General features: G+C 40.6%; 1 protein-coding gene across 4 annotated transcripts in view; it reads left to right on the top strand.

Moving 5' to 3' along the window:
* Positions 1-16,831, top strand: part of mdga1 (MAM domain containing glycosylphosphatidylinositol anchor 1) — a 166,245-nt gene that overhangs the window by 58,887 nt on the left and 90,527 nt on the right. For all 4 annotated transcript variants that reach the window (XM_086187760.1, XM_086187742.1, XM_086187750.1 and 1 more), the window contains one exon: positions 6,272-6,446. In XM_086187760.1, the coding sequence (XP_086043886.1) occupies positions 6,272-6,446 (175 nt within the window). The remainder of the gene's footprint in view (positions 1-6,271; positions 6,447-16,831) is intronic.

Below are 16,831 nucleotides of genomic sequence, written 5' to 3'. Positions count from 1 at the left end.
TCTTCTCTCTTCTCACATCTTATCTGATCATTGTCTGCTGTCCTTCTCTCCTTCCCTGCAAGCCCACGCATTTCTACTCATTTGAATCTAAAGTTAGTATAAATGGCTACATCCACCAATATCAACACAACGATCGTATAGGTTAAATATTTTTTCCAGAGGCGTTTCATTCAAAACGATCAGTTTGGAGGCTGAACAATGAAAGGTGTGTCTAGGAGTTTGTCCATGAACTTTATAATCTTCATGGAATGACTTTTATTGCAGAGCTGATGTGTGGGATTGCAGTGCATTGGCTCACACCTGCAGTAGTAATCAGATGCCTTGGTGTACAGTTAAAATATCCATCTCCATTATGGAGTTCCGTGCATTTATTTTGGCATGGAAAAACTTAATGTTAGCTACTGTTTAAAAAAAAAAAAGTCAGGTTCAAGCTCAGTTGAAAACGGCATCTGTTTATCATAAACAGCAGGAATCCACGCTAGATTCCATGACTCAACAGCATCTTTGCTGTAGTGGGAACACTGCGGGAGACGATAACAGTGGGCAAAAAGTTGTGAAATTCAGCAATGAACCTGAAATACAAAGATTTATTTTCCACCGAACAATATTGACATTATTCTCTAGGACATTGAAATTTGGAGGCAGATGAGTACTGTGAATCTGAAATGAAAATACAGTGTTTTGCAAAATGAATGCGCTCTCGACGAGAGATTCAAATATCTTGACTCGGTGGGAAACGGCTGATATTTTTGAAGGGACAAGTTATTATGGTTCAAACAGTGCAGACATGCTACATTAGTTGGAACCAAATGTGTAAAGGAGAATTACTGTGAGAGGTGATGATCACATGACATGCAACCACTCATGGAAATACCTGTCCCGGACAGCATTTTTAGTGTATTCCTCAATAACAACAGTTTGAATTGGGCCATCTGGTACCTCTCACCCTACCTCCCATAAAACTACATAGACAAAGTGGTCCCTAACTCCCTCCCCTGCAATATTCTGACAAGGCTTTTCTCCTGTTATGCACTGCTTCTGTTCACACGTTGAAACTTCTGTGTTGGAGACAGCGCGCAGCTCCCCAGCTGAATACAGAGAGATTCAACAAAACCTGCTGCATTTCATGTCAAGCCAGATCCCAGGGGATCCCACACCATCCCCTCACATTACATGTCTTACCAAATTTAAAAGCTGTTATTACAAAAGGCACTGACTCAATGCATCTTCATCTCCCACTGTGTCTGTGTGTGTGTGTGTGTGTTTGTGTGTGTGTGTGTGTGGCGGGGGGGGGGTGTGAGTGTAATGTGCATAATGGAAGTGTATTTAAACAGAAAATCGAATGAGCAATGAGTGTTGGGGAGAAAAGAGACTAAGATATCCCCACCAATCCATCGGGATTTACAGTGGGAATAAAGTAGGAGTGCCACACATCTGCCAAAGGAGGAGAGAGAGGAAAGAGTTGTGGATGGAGAGGGAAAGAGGTCAGACTGCAGGTGATGGGTTTAAGCTGCCGGTGTCACAGGCAGACAAAGGCTCCTCTACTGCCTGGCTGTCATCTGCATCACATACAATATCCCCTTTATTCACAATATCGCCTCTCTATTTTGCTTCATCTTCCTCCCCGCTGGAGCAACTCCCAATGTGCTGCATTTTTCTCTCCCCATCACATAGCTGCCAGCGATACTGTATATATCATTCCCTCTCATTCTCTCTCTCTCGCTCTCTCTCACGTTCAGAGAAGAAATATATCTTACTTACACATGCACTCTTTTTTTTTTTCCACACATGCAGAACCCCTCATCAGCTCTCATGGTCCCCACACTCTTCCTCCCTTCTTCTACATCTCTGTCTCCTTACACAGTTTTCTTACATACTCATTTAATGGTAGCATTTCCTTACACTTTGGGCGGTGTTATGGTATGTTTATATGCTGCTTCTATCTACACCGTCTTTGTTTAATCTTGTCAGCTGTTTTCCTCACACACACACACACACACACACATACACAAAATTACAGAAGCAAACATAAACTTAGGATGCATGATTTTTACCATCGGTGAAACTAGGCTGGTGCAGTACTCCGTATACCACTTAAAGATTCATTGCCAGCACTGGGAAGAAGTGACAGCAGCTGCCTGCCAAAACCTTAAAACCTGTCATCATTCAACAAAAAATACACCTCCCAATGTTAGGTCAACAGTTCATTTTCTGATAAAATCCCTCAGAATTTTTTCAGTGTGTTTATTTTTATTCAATACGGACAGCAGGTCAAAGAAGCAATGCAACAATCCGTAACACCGCACATCCGAATCTTCACCATCAAAACAGATACCGTGCTTGGTGTCGCAGACTGATGTCATTTACACTGGGCAAGGACGAAGGATAAATGATTCCACTCTAGCTCTACATTGTGGTTGGTTGTAACGGAGTCCCATCACTGGGGTTGAGCAGCCTGTGCACCAAGGAGCCTCTGTGGTCTTTCAGTCAGTGAGCAATGCTTCATTCGCTGTGGACTTGAGTTCAAGACCAGGGTGGGCTGATTACCTGTTCCCTTTCTGTATATGCTGTCAGAAGTGGAGGCGTGGGGGAGCCTCAGGTTAAGCTGAACCCTGTGTGAGGGACGCTGGAAAAGGTGAAGCATCTTGCATGTGGGGCACCCTGGGATGGGAGAAATAAGGGGGGGGGGTGATGAAAAGTAATGAACAGACTTGAAAACTGTTCAACCATTGATTAATGTAGTAGAAAGTTTTGAAATACAACCAATTAGTTGTGTTTTTTTTTTCAGTGTATTTTGTTAAGGATTTTAAAGTTTCACATTATGGAAGGTTGATTAAAACATCAAAATTATGGGGAAATCCCCATAATTTTGTAAAAGGGTTGTTGTTCATTTCATTTTTTTCCCTTCTTTGGAGAACGAGTAAATGGGAGATAAACCCCACCTTTTTTTGAATGAGCCGACATAGAGAACCTTTATGTGATTGAGCTGTTTGCACTTACTGATTCTTCCCAAACAATGTGTGGAAAAATGGCTGGTGCAGGTACAGCAGGTGTGAGCCAAAGACAAAACCATATTATTCCTTGGTTTCATCTGGAAGAGCAACAGACCTCTCTCCATTTTCTGCTGGTTGATGGCTCTAGAGGACCAAGATGATGAATTTTGTTTCCAGGTTCACAACCCCTTCTACTGTTTCCTACAACCACGTGCAGCATTGCCCATCGTGTGGTCTTCTGACAGAAATATGCATTGGGTATCCCTGATTTACCGGGATTGATTGGAGTGGGTCCAATTAACCTTTCCTGGTTTGCGAAGTTTCCAAAGTGTTTTTGTTGAATTAGTTCGACAATTAAACGGAAGCAGAATTGATCAGATTCTGACAGTTTCAGCAACATTCTCAAACAATTCTGTTGACCTGACGGGATAAGATTTTCAGATAAATTGCTTGTAATACTTGATGTCAAGTCACTGTGTTTAAAAATTAATGTGTTCAGAGGTACAGGAAGCTCAAGCCTATGTGTAATTTTACTTCCCCAATTCCAAAGTCTCTTAAATAATTGAGACATTTATTCCTCTAAATTTAAGCCCATTCTTAATATTCCTGAACTCTAATCCCTGAATAGCTCCATTTACAACATTCAGATCAAGTGCAATATCTATGTTTTGTACATTTTCCCCTTATCCTTTAATCCTTGAATAGAAAGAAGAACAACTACAGATGCACTGTCGTTCATTGTCACTCCTTCTGTAGTGTCTCTCACAAAAGTCCAAACACACACGTGCATGCAAACTGGAGTTACTAAACCATGGAGAGGCATGGTTTGGTTCATTGCTCACCTTGGCTGGATTGATCAATGGCAGTCTGCCTCTTACAAATCCCTCCCACAAACAGAGCTGAATCAACAGACGGCGCGTTTACACAGCCTCTGATAATCCACTAATCCATATAACCTGCTTTCTAACCAGCATGCACAGTCGTATTTCCAAGCAGGAGTGAATATGTAAACCTATACTGTGTACATTGTCAGGAACACAGGCAAGCAAGTGTGCCTGAAAGCTGCTATGCACACTCCTGCACGCACATTTACATGCATACACTCACACACGCACTGTGCTAGTGACTTTTGCCCATTATCCTCTCTGACCTCCTCAACAGGATATGGTTGATAGTCGAGGTTGATAACAGATAGAAGGGTTAATAGGGATTAATGGAAGTTGCACACACACACACATACAAGCAAGGACAAAAATTCCATCGCTGATGACTTTAACAGGCTTTCATGTATCTGTGAAGCATGAGTTTGTTTGTGCATTCGATTAAATGAGTAAAAGTATCATGTAGCTGTCTGCTGAGCAGGATCCCCATGGCGTGATGGGATAATTGAAGCGTGAAAAAGCCATATAGAGTTTGTCAAATCTCTAAATGGTCTGAGTTCAGCATCATGGACAGCATGACTACAGGGCTTAGTGTCATTAGCTCCCACTCTTTGGTGCAGAGATTTTAAAACCGATAACCAATGTATACTTTTGATCATTAGTCGGACAATCTAATAACTTGTCTACTGAAGTCAAGACTCATCCAGTCTGTTTTGCCATTTTAATTTGTTTTATGGACATGAATTTCAGCTCATAGCCACTTTTAAGAAATTCGTACTAGACAGTATGTTTGTACATGAAATGTTTTTTTCTCTTTTGTTGACCTTTTTTTTTTTTTTAAAGCTCTATTTCCTGTAATGTGGTGCTGACGTCCATCTTTTTTTTTTTTTTCCAAACAGAGAAACACATTTTTCGCCAGAACTTTTCATTTGCAAGACATGGATATGAAAAGCAGGCTTAGGGCTGAGAAACTTTTTTTTTTTTTTAAATTTCAACATACCTCAGTAATATACAACAGTTCTCCAAAGAGTAAGTTAACTTTGACTAAAGTGAACTACAAATATTTGCAGCTACTGTACCATCCATCCATTTTCTTTCACTTATCCTGTTAAGGGTCGCCTTCAGGCGAGAGGCGGGGTTCACCCTGGACAGGTCACCAATCCACCACAGGGCCAACACATAGAGACAGACAACCATTCACACTCACAGTCACACCTACAGTCAATTTAGAGTATCAATCAGCCTCATCCCCTCTTGATGTTTTTGGACTGTGGGAGGAAGCCGAGAACATGCAGACTCCACACAGAAAGATCCCATGCTCGAGCCGGGGCTGGAACTCAGAACCTTCTTGCTGTGAGGTCACAGTGCTGACCACTGCACCAACGTGCCGCAGCTACTGTACCCTTTATCAGATTAATGAAAATAATACTTCGAGAACTCAGTAACATCAGTGCTTGTTTTACTTTCTCTCGCTAAGGGAGTTGTGATGATGAGCACTTTGACCAGAGGTAGGCTGTAACACAGATTTACACGGCCCTGAACCCAAACTTCACCTCTGTGCTGCAGTTCCTCTTCGCCATTGAAACTCACCTGTGGAAAAACTTCTGATATGTTTTTTTTTGTGTTTTTTTTTAATAACAGCTGTCAGCTCTAGGAAGACTTTTTCTGCTTTTGCAATTGGGTTGTGGTGTCTAAACATCTGTGCTCATTTGTGCAAATAGTCAAATCTAGAAAGTTCCAAAGTTTATGTGTTGTGGAGTTGATATAATCCATAAAGTTCCACAACGCTTCGGTTGTAAGTGTTCAAAGAAAAAGAAAGTCATTAATGTCAATGTCATGTTTAGTCATTTTAAACCTGAGTAAATAAAAACTGGATGAGGATGTCTCAGAAGAAAAGCTAACAGTGACAGATGGGATAGGGGCTAGAAAAAAATCTGCCAAAATAAAATACACTACATCCTTTAGATATTTGTATAATGTACAAAAGAGCAGAACAACAAAAAACAGTGATGCTGCTTCTGATGAGCCGATAAAACTGGAGAGACCAGGAACTTACACAGATTTTACCTAGCAGAATTATCTGCCTTGTATTCCTCAATCAAGATTATCAATTGTCTTTTGAAGAACTGCTTGTTCCTCATTTTTAAGCTGTAGGAACAAAATGTCATGAGAGTATATTGTTTTATAGGTGTAATTATTGCTACTCTGGCAGAACATGAATTTAAAAGATGCTTGAGTTGTTTTCTTCTTACATTTTTGCTGCACTGTGTAGACATGTTGAGACTACCTGTCTGTTTCTCTATTTGTGTCACAATTGTCTTACCGTTTCAGTCTTTTAGTACCTCTTGGTTTTGCTGAGAAGATCTTTGTGAATTTGCTTTTTTCTCTCCTCTTTAGGTACGGTGGACAAAGACGGCCGGCAGTGCATCAGACAAGTTCCAGGAAACATCCATTTACAACGAGACACTGCGCATCGAAGGGATCCAGAGGGTGCAGGGGGGTCGCTACTACTGCAAGGCCGACAACGGGGTGGGGGTGGCTGCCATCAAGTCCATCCGTGTAGATGTGCAGTGTAAGTGGGCAGGGAGATCGAGGACAAACACTCCTTCCACTTTTAGACCACAGCTGACTATCATTACAGCTATTCCCACAGTTACAGAAGACTGAAATTGGGAGAGATGGGAAGATTGAAAAAAGAGAGATGAAAGACAGATTGGAGGGATGATGAGATTTCAGGTGGGAATGGCTTCCAGGAGTATCTGGTGAATTATGATTGAGAAAATGACAAGCGTGGTTGGTGGATTAGAAAAGAAAGATGGTAGATTTGCTATATTTTGGAAGCAATAGATAAGAAGGGCGAAACACATTAGAAACTAATATACCTAATACACTTTACACCTGTAGAGAACTACCGCAGAAGTGTAAAGCAGACGTGTACGCCACCATTTAGGTTAATTGCAAGAATTTTATTTCCAGATACTCCTGGGAAAACGTGAAGTCTGTTGGCTGTATTAAGAGTTTTGTAACAGTTAGTCCAGGCAGTACGGGCTCCTTAACCCAATGTTTCTCTACTAAACCATGTCCCCTTGAAAGAAATCACCTGGCACTTTACCAGAACCCAGAAAAGGGAGTGTTAACAGCAGACTGTTAAGCGCTCTGTCAACTAAACTGAGACATGCTGCTGCAACTTGACCCTGTCTGCTACAATTAGCGTGTGAATTACTCATCACCAGATAATTAAGAGATAACCTCTCCTTTCCTGACTTGTTTACATATCCTTTATCCCATAGCCCTATAGTCTGGCTGTGAATTGAGGGTCTGCTTTTATTGTTTGCAACAAAAGCAAAATATGTCAGATTATGTTACAAGGGCCCTTTTATCTTGGACACCAATAATTATCAGGCACCTGTAATTTTACAGAGAGATACTCTATATCTAACGATATTAACACATGACCCTGTGGTGGCGAGATGCACAATGATCTCAGTAACAAATTAAAACCTTCTGTAATGACACTGGAGGAGTATTAACTTGACAAAAATAGAAAAGCATGAGAGATGTGCACAAATGCATTGATTCAATATGGCTGAATAATAGGAAACCGTTTCTCTATTTTTTAATTAATGTTTGTTAATATTTAAATGTACTGCCCCCCCCCCCCCCCCCCATGAACAGCATGACATCACCATTCATTCCTAAAACTCAAAAACATCTCTGGGTGACATTCTGGAAAATACATTCATTTGAATGATAATCCAAAACTCTGTGCACCATATTTTGATTGTCGCCACATCAGTCAGCATGTGACGGTGGAGAAGCATTGTTGTGTTAGGGGCCCTGTGCTGCTGCTTGTTTCACTGCCCCACTGTCCCCATGAGTCAGGAGCCAGGTCATGGCCACAGGTTAACATGCTACTATATCTCCAAAACATCAATAGTAGTAAACAGTTTTATTTTATTCCCAGCACCCTAAAATCCTTGTTCATTCACTCTATCATTCATTGCCTAGATCTTTCCTTCCATCATTGATTCAATCATTTTAATGGTTGGTTTATAGACTATTAGGAAAAGAAGGATTTTCCAAAGGCCTGTAACACTGAGCGTCTATTATCTGCTTTCTTCTGCCCTTCTTTGCGCACATTTCCAACACCATACCGCCCCTGTAGCATTGAATTTCTCATGCCAAACAATTGTACCTTCGCTCTTACAATCAGACACACATAAAGACACAAACACTCGCAGCATGCTTGCCCCTCTGCGATTTTTCACTTAACCACCACCCTGCCTCAGACTCTTAATGGGGCTCTCCCTCGCTCTTCCCCCCCCTTTTCTTCTGATAGTGTTAGTTCTCCCCAGGCACTAGCTCTGCCCCTGCTGAGGAGCTGGTAATTGCAGGGGGGCCTTGGTAGTAAACAGGTTGTATTGTGAGTGTAGTTGTGACAAGAGCAGTGTGAGGCTAACAAAGTCTGACGGCCAATGCTTGTCCAATTCCCCATCCCCCAAGGTTAGACCCAGCGGCGGTCAGCCATCCAACCCTAACAGCTACTTTAGTGTTAAAACTATGTAACAATTAATCCAGGCTAGTGGGGGGCAAGAGACATAGAAAGAGAGATACATGTAAGATGAATGGGCGAATGTGGGGAAAGAGGAGAGGGGAGTTAAGCAGAGAGGGAGGAGGGAGACGCAGGGAACCAACAAGCAGCAACCACCATGACTGAGTGGTGAGGTGATAGTCCCTAAAGATGCTGTTTTGACAGTATGGAGGACTGATAAAGAAAAAACTGCATCAAATAGACATGCTGAACATAGCGTGCTCATCCTCACGCCATTATCCAACCATTCCTCCCCACTTGCCAGTGAAACAATAAAATGTAGTGTGTCCTAAGGTCTTTTGTGAAACTAAATAATCTAATATAGCTACTGTACCAGATGACAACAAAAACAAAAGAAAAAGAAGCAGAAATAGAGAATAGTGATTGATAGTAGCTCAGCAGAATGTATTATTTAGACTGTTATAATTTCCACCCAAAGCAAAAATTAGAACTACCTATCTTAGTAAACTATAATAGTGAGAAGCCAAGAAAAAGGAGAAAAAAAATGAGAATGAAAATCGAAAGGGATGGAAAAGAGAGAAAGATGCACATAATAAGGTAGATGCTCTCATATGCTTTTCAATTTGGATGAATCTAACAGACCAGTTATTGGACTAGAGGGCAGAACATGCTGTTTCTTGCACGGGGAACGAACAAGAACCTAAATTCTCCCTCTCTGTGTCTCTCTCACACATCTTCTCTCTTTCCACATCAGTAATCAGGGAAATGACCAAGCGCTATTTCACCCTTCTCCTAATTCCTCACCTCATTCCTTCTTTCATTTTGTCTTCTCATTTTCCACATTCTGTTTTCTTCTATCTCTTCCGCCCTTCGTTCTGACACACACTCTGGTGCGTGATAAAACAGTGTATTTTTGTGTGTGTATTAAATGAGTCAGCTGGGGTCTCTCTCGTCTCAGATGAACTCAGCTAAACACAGCAGACTCTGGCTTTAGGTCCTCAACCCTGCATGCAGCCGTAACTTGCGCTCGTATAATCACATGAATGCAAGCAGACATGCAACTCTGCACATACACACTCATACAAACACAAGTGCCTGCCCGTCATTCATTTAAACACGACTTTCCATGTACTCTACTGTATATGCATGCACACTTTTTCACAAGCACACTTTCGTTCACGTTTAGTGAAGCATGTTCGGGGGCTTTCACCCAACGTAGAACACACACTTACACTTCAAAGGGGTGCGAGAGCGAGAGGAACAGTTGGTAACAAGGAGCATGGGAGAGAGTGATTGACAGATGGAGACTAAAAAGAAAATGAGGAAAAGATTTCAGGGCCAGAGCAAAGGGGCATCTTGTGAATAATCTACCAAGAGAGAATTTGGCCGGCTGACCACCACACATCAAAGGTGCCGCCATTGTCACGGCAACAACATCACTGCCTTGTATCATACTAATGTTGCCAGGTACCTGACAGTCAACATGACCTAAGCTACTTAGGCTAATTAGCTTTTAACTTGGAAGCTTCTAAAATACATTTCCACCTCATTAACAAAGATTTTCAATTAATCTTTACATCCTCTTATAATTGTAATTCAAACACAGCAGCAGCTGACTCTCAACATGATCGAACAGTTTTAGCTGGCACAAGAGGTTGTCTGGATATCAAGTGAAACTTCATGTGTCATCATCCGAGGCCGGGGAGAACATGCTCTGTTCTACTGTGTGGTATTTTAGGTTCCGTTGGCTCGGAACATCAACGTTTATCTAGTGATTGTAGCTGCTGCAACAAGAAAGACCTTTTTGTACAGCAAATGTCTACGATGCACCTCTTCATGCTGCTGTCAGACATTTAGGAAGAGTAGCACCCACCCCTCAAACTGTTTGACACACATACATATATATACATATATACACACACATATATATACATATATACATATACATATGTACACACACATATATATACATATATACATATACACACATATATACATATACATATATGTGTATATATATATAGATATACGTGTATATCTATAGATATACATGTGTATATATATGTGTATCCGTAAATATATGTATATATGTATATGTATGTATCTGTATATATGTATATGTATGTATTTGTATACATATATGTATATGTGTGTGTGTGTGTTTGTACTTACGTATATAATATGACAGAGAGAGATGAATTGCTTCAGGCGCACGAGGGAAAATGAAAATGCTAATGAATTAATTCATATAAATGAATTGTCAATTTGTATCTTATATGTATTGGGGCTTTATACATATTAAATATCAATAAAACCTTCATGGCTATTTTGAGGAATGAGGGCCATATGCTGAGGAAGCCCTTATTCATTACAAATCCGCTATATTAGCCACATACCATTCAGTTCTGAAGGCTTAGCGTATACAACAATTACCTGCATGATCCTACCTTCCTTTTCCTTCCCTTAGTTTGTCATTCCCACTCTGCCATGGACTCGCATCATCCAGACATTCTTCATTTGTTTTTGTTTTTTTGTATTTTTTCTGCCACACTCGCACACAGAGATTTGTGTCATGCCAAAAGTTGTCTCCTCCTTTCATTTATTTCCTCTGAATCTGAACTCTTGAGTCGGCCATTAAATCAGCATATATTTGCGTATCAACCACATGGCAATGATGCCTGCCAGGTTGTTTTCTTTCCACTGAGGAATCCACTTGACCTCAGTTAACATTTGCCAAAATCTGTGTATAAAGAGCACATTCAGGTACTGCTAAATTTAGTATTCCATCTCTCAATCTTCCCCTTTCTGTTCTCACTGAAAAGACATACAATCTTCAGCCTACAACCACTTAGACTGTCTGCCCTTATGCTTTCCACGCAGCAACATCTCAACCCCCCATCACTCTTAACTGTTGACAGTCCCCTTTATCCATTAGACCTGCATCACAGCAGGTCACCTGTGTCAACCTAATGACCATTGACCTGGCACCCTAACTGCTGAGACAGTGGGACGGTGAGCTGGCGGGGTTTAACTCATCTAAGTAGCCTCTACGGATGGGATGGACTTGGTTCAGAAACCCAAACAATGATACAAATGTAGCTTGAATCAGGAGAAATGCTGTATTCAAGAAAGTCATGTCTTCTCTGTGAGACCCCATCAGGTAAGTGGTGAACTTTGTTGATTAAGATGAAGGAAAATGTAATGCTGATGATGTAAATGAATGATGCATGACAGATGAAGCCAATATGTGTGTTGCTACCATCTCTGCTGGGTTGTATCTCGTTTAAAACTAGAGCAAAAGGCGGTAAATAAAACAAGAACAATAAGGCTCCGGTCAACCGCTCACAAAATGTTTATAGTTTAAGATAGTTTTGATTGAATGTCAGACTTTTACAGTATCTTAATTTCTTTTCCTCCGTATTGCAATGCAGCTAAAGAATGCAGTGAATTGGAATAATCCACATTTTATTCCAGCACTATATCTTTTTTTCTATTGTTAATTTTTGTCTGATTGCATTTACTGACACTATAACTACTGTATGCTGAATCATAATCATCCCAATGTAGGTCTTATCCTCTGTTAATGCGTATTTAGGCAGCTCTACGTTTGGATGTTCAGGGTGCTGAAGGCAATATGTTGCGTGTAGATGTGCACAATCTGAGTTTAAGTCACTATTCTTGCAGGATAAATTTTTTTTTGATAGGCAACCAACAATTTAATTTGGTATTTTCAGTTAAAGCAGTCTAAGAAATCGCAAAATATGCATATGCCCATTCATTTTTGAGCGTTGTTGACCTCACGTTCCTTCCCTTTAGGACTCAGTTGAAGCAGGTAATCTATTATTCTGGCACAAAAATCGCCCTGGTGCTGTAGAGTTTTAGAATTACTTGAGGATGACACTCACAGGTACAGCTCGTACTGAACTGTACACACATATTAAGTACAGGCTGCGCGCACATAAAATAAACAAAAGAAAGAAAAAAAACCCCAAGTAAGCTGTAATAGGTCATTTAAGATGCTTTGACCTCCCAGTGGGATGGAAGCTGCGCCTGCTGGGTGAATCACTGGGTCACCATGCTGCTCTCTGAGTCACACCTGTGGCAATCTTTTGTCCCTTTGCTCATCATCTTGTTCTCATCTCTCGCTATCCTTTCCCAAGTTTCTGTTTATCTTGTTCTCTGTGGCGCTCTCTGCCCTCCTCGCTGCGTGCAACTTTTTTATTACTCCTGGTTGCTCTCTCAATTCATATTTCTGTTTGTGCATGCTTCTTTATTATTTCCTTTGGTTTCTTTATTTCTTTGTCATGCAGCCCTGTCTCCCAAGGATTTTTCTCCCTACTTTCCTCACCCCCCTCTTTTCCTATTCTCTCTTTGTCTGAAGGAGAGGGCATTTTTTTTATGCTCTGCTCTTATTGAAAAGCTGCAAATTGATGTATAGTTTATATGCAGTATATTTTCTGTTCTTTACAGTCGCTTTGCTGTCCACCCTCTTCATGTGGGTTGCTTTTATCTGTAGCAAACAATAGTACAGAAATGTATCCGATCAGGTCAAATTTTTGGTAATCTGGAAGTGTCTCTTGGTCTTTAAAACAGGCAACATGCTCTGTTGAAAAATACAACAACATGTTGACGATCAGGTGATGATCTGGGATGCTTCTGGAATTCAGCAACAGGAGTGATGTCTTTAACAGAGCAGAAAAAATAACAAGATAAGGTTCCATAATTGTTAAGATTTTGCAATAACATCCAACATGATGTGTCTGAGGAGTGCGGACACAGCGTCTATCTTCCTTAAGTGAACAAGTCCAATAACCAATATACCAGTCTGTTATTTGGAGACAACTATTGACTCCTGCTAAACTGCGGCATGTGTCAAATACGAATATTTGGTTGTTTTATCTTCTGAATCAAAACCAAGCAAACAAGCTTCTTGACTGAACGTGTCCTTAAATTTATATATATATATATATATATATATATATATATATATATATATATATAATGTAAAATATTTAATGCAAAGGTAATTTGAGTCTCAGAATAGAAATACAGAGCTGGAAATGAGCATATGGGTCCTCATTAAGTAAAGAATAGCTCTTAAATGTCTGTCCTAAACCCGTGCTGTCCTTGTTTCAAATCCCTTTTCAAATCCTTTCATGTAGACCTTTAAATGTCTCTGTATAAAAAGGTTTTCAACATAATATATGAAGGTTGCGCTCAGTTTTTTTTCTTGGCAAGCGCTTTCATTAAATTAAGTTTTAAGGTCCCTGGAGATGAGAAATTATAATCAAAATTAATATTTTTCAGTGGCTTATGAAATGGTGCACTGCAGTTTGAAATATGAACAGGACTGCAGAACAACTGTTTTTTTGTCTTCACCATGATGACTAAAACAAAAGTACAGCCTGTTACATGGTCATCTATACAAAATGTGCACTGACAGGTTTGTGATTGGCTAGTTCAGCAAACTAAAAATTACTGCAATGCAAACCGGAGCAGTTTTGCAGAGAACTCCAAGTTGGGGCCCTCTGCTCATCTGACTGGTCCAATTTGAATGACATCAAGGGCTTCAGCAAAATTGGTCTGGGTGCAGCTTTATATTTACAGGGCGGTCCACATTTTTCCAGATGATTTTTGTTTTATTTTCTCTTAAGCGGTATATCTTAATATTGTGTGACATATATTTGATGAAGGGCAGCACGGTGGTGCAGTGGTCAGCACTGTCGCCTCACAGCAAGAAGGTTCCAGGTTCGAGTCCTGGCTCCATCACGGATCTTTCTGTGTGGAGTCTCCATTTTTCTCCCTGTTCCTGTGTGGGTTCTCTCTGGTATTCCAGCTTCCTCCCACAGTCCAAAGACATCAAGAGGGGACGAGGCTGATTGATACTCTAAATTGACCGTAGGTGTGACTGTGAGTGTGAATGGTTATTTGTCTCTATGTGTGTTGGCCCTGTGATGGACTGGTGACCGTCCAGTGTGAGGCCTCTGCCCGGAAAGCTGCTGGGAAAGGCTCCCCTCCCCCCGCGACCCTTAATAGGATAAGCGGAAAAAAATGGATGAATCTTTGATTAAGGCATGCTTAGTTTGACTAATTTCTTAAGGACCCCCTAGTTTAAAATCCTCACGATAGCAGACACCAGAGATCGCAGCCTCCCAAAGTGTGAGGATTTCTGGATGCCAGATAATAGCTTCAAGTGCAGCCCAAAGAGCTGCTGTCAAAACCCATGGCCCTGACATTTGATCAGCAACCCACCTGACTGGAGGTGCTGCTCACCACCAAATGTCCTCCATATAACGAAACAAAACAAAGACATGGGAAATGACTTTGTAACACAGAGAAATATTTTTAAAACATTGATTTGAGTTTGTTTGGGAAAAAAAAAAAAAGTTTTAAAGGAGTTTTCTTCTGTGACCCAGCTGGGCCATCCTACAATGCCCATACTGCTGGTTGGGCAGTGTTTACTGACACACAAGTGCTGCATGTCCCAAACAGACCACCCTAAAGACTATGGATTGGTTCTGCATTTTCTTTCTAAACTCCCAAATTATGTCCACTTATTTTTAGCAACAAACCTTAGAGAATGTCCTCAATCTCTAAGAGCGAAACGATTTACTGACCCGTAAATCTTGGTTCACCTCTGAAGTCCTTAACACAAGAAAGCTGTCAGAAGAACAGAGTGCTGTGTGGACTTTACAATGAGCCACTACAGAGACTTCCAGTACAAGAGGCAGGAGTTTAAACACGGAGTTCTCATTTATTATACTAACTCCCTGCCGATAGCATCCAGGACCTAAAACATGTTAGTAGCTCTTTATTTCAATGGGATATTTAAGTGGAAAAGCTTCTGAGCCTTGACATTCTGAATACATTTCATGCCTTAAGTATATAGGTTAATTATTTGAAGGTTTATGAAGACCACTATTTTCATTCGAAATGATTCTATGAAAAATAAAAATGGAGATTTAAAGGGACATGACCTTATTGTCCTTGTTGCCCTGGTAGCTAATGGATCCTTCACATATGGACATACATGAATCACTGCCTTTGACCTTATGTTAGTGGTTTACTTTCATAATCTATATCCACAGTGAAGAGTGTTCACTCGAATGAGTATAGACCGTACACCCACATTGTGATTTGCACATTGCGAGTCCTCAGCACATATCTGGGTCACTCAGCAAGTCTATGTGCTTAAAAATATTCCACTTAAGTGATATATGGCAGTGTTGTACAGTAGCTCATTTAGTTTAATACGGTGCTAACAGTGTGAGGGTTAGGGGTGTAGCTCCCCCTGGGCCGATCTGCCAAAAATGTAAGCACTCAAACAGCAAGCAGCACAGTACTTTGGATTCAACCATCCACTGAATTGTCTGTGGTGCTGTTGTAGTAGGACAGTGTTGCAGCTCATAAAGATACTGCTTCAGTTTCTGTGAGAACACGTGTAGGCACTTATTCTGTGATTGTAACTACAGTTAATTTCAAATCGGTATAAAAGCAGAAGTAAATTCTTGACGGTAGCACATCACAAGTAGCAATACAAATAATGAATGTGCAAACATATCAACTTGATACAGTTTGGAGTAAATATAAAGTGTGTCACAGAAAGACACAATCTAACTGCAGTCACACTTTTGACTAGACTGTTATCAGCCATGTGCATGGCATAAAAGTGCCGTCTATACTAAGGAGTGACAGTTCCTCTGGAGTATCATGACTCGTGAAGATGACAAAATGAGAAGACATCTAAAAAACAACAACAATCAAAGTTTCAAACCAACACCGTAGTTTGCAGTGAGAGGCTGCTGTTCTAGACTGATTGTTTTGGTGCTTAAGCCCTGTCACTTGATACCTGATATCAGAGCCCACAGATGAGGGACTTCTGAATGGCAGGTACTTACTTGCGTGGTGCTGAGAATAGCCCCTAAAAAAACCTTCACACCCTTAGATTTTGTCAAGGATGTTAAATGGAAATTTATTCACCCCCAAGTGATCCTCCATCGTAAAAACACACCAGAGATATCGCAAAATACTTTGCCCCCTCTGTTTTGCAGTAGTCTGGCTTGATGGATGAATAATCTCCTAATCTAAGATGGAGTTTTTTTAAAATCTGTGCATGTATTTCACCCAAAATGAGACAAACATTTAAAAAAATGTCTAGGCCGTCCAACAGTGCACACGTTGCTTCTAGGAAAGTGTTTACTGGTGTACGACTTCTGCTTATCAGCGCCACCCTAAAGACTTTGGACCTGATGATTTTGCCATGCAGTTTTTATTTTAAACTCACTTATTGTTTCAACCCTCTTTTACAAACAAAACCTGGGAGATTATCCTCAGTCTCAACAACCCTACAACCATTAAAGGATTATATTTCAGAAGCCTCAGACAGAAAGATTCTATAAACCCTG

Source organism: Aulostomus chinensis, chromosome 2 (assembly GCF_037954235.1).
Source record: "Aulostomus chinensis isolate RoL2024-O1b breed Wild chromosome 2, RoL_Achi_v1.0, whole genome shotgun sequence".
In the NCBI taxonomy this organism is placed as follows: domain Eukaryota; kingdom Metazoa; phylum Chordata; class Actinopteri; order Syngnathiformes; family Aulostomidae; genus Aulostomus; species Aulostomus chinensis.
The sequence above is the reverse complement of the archived record's forward strand: the minus strand, read 5'-3'. Positions and strand labels throughout refer to the sequence as shown.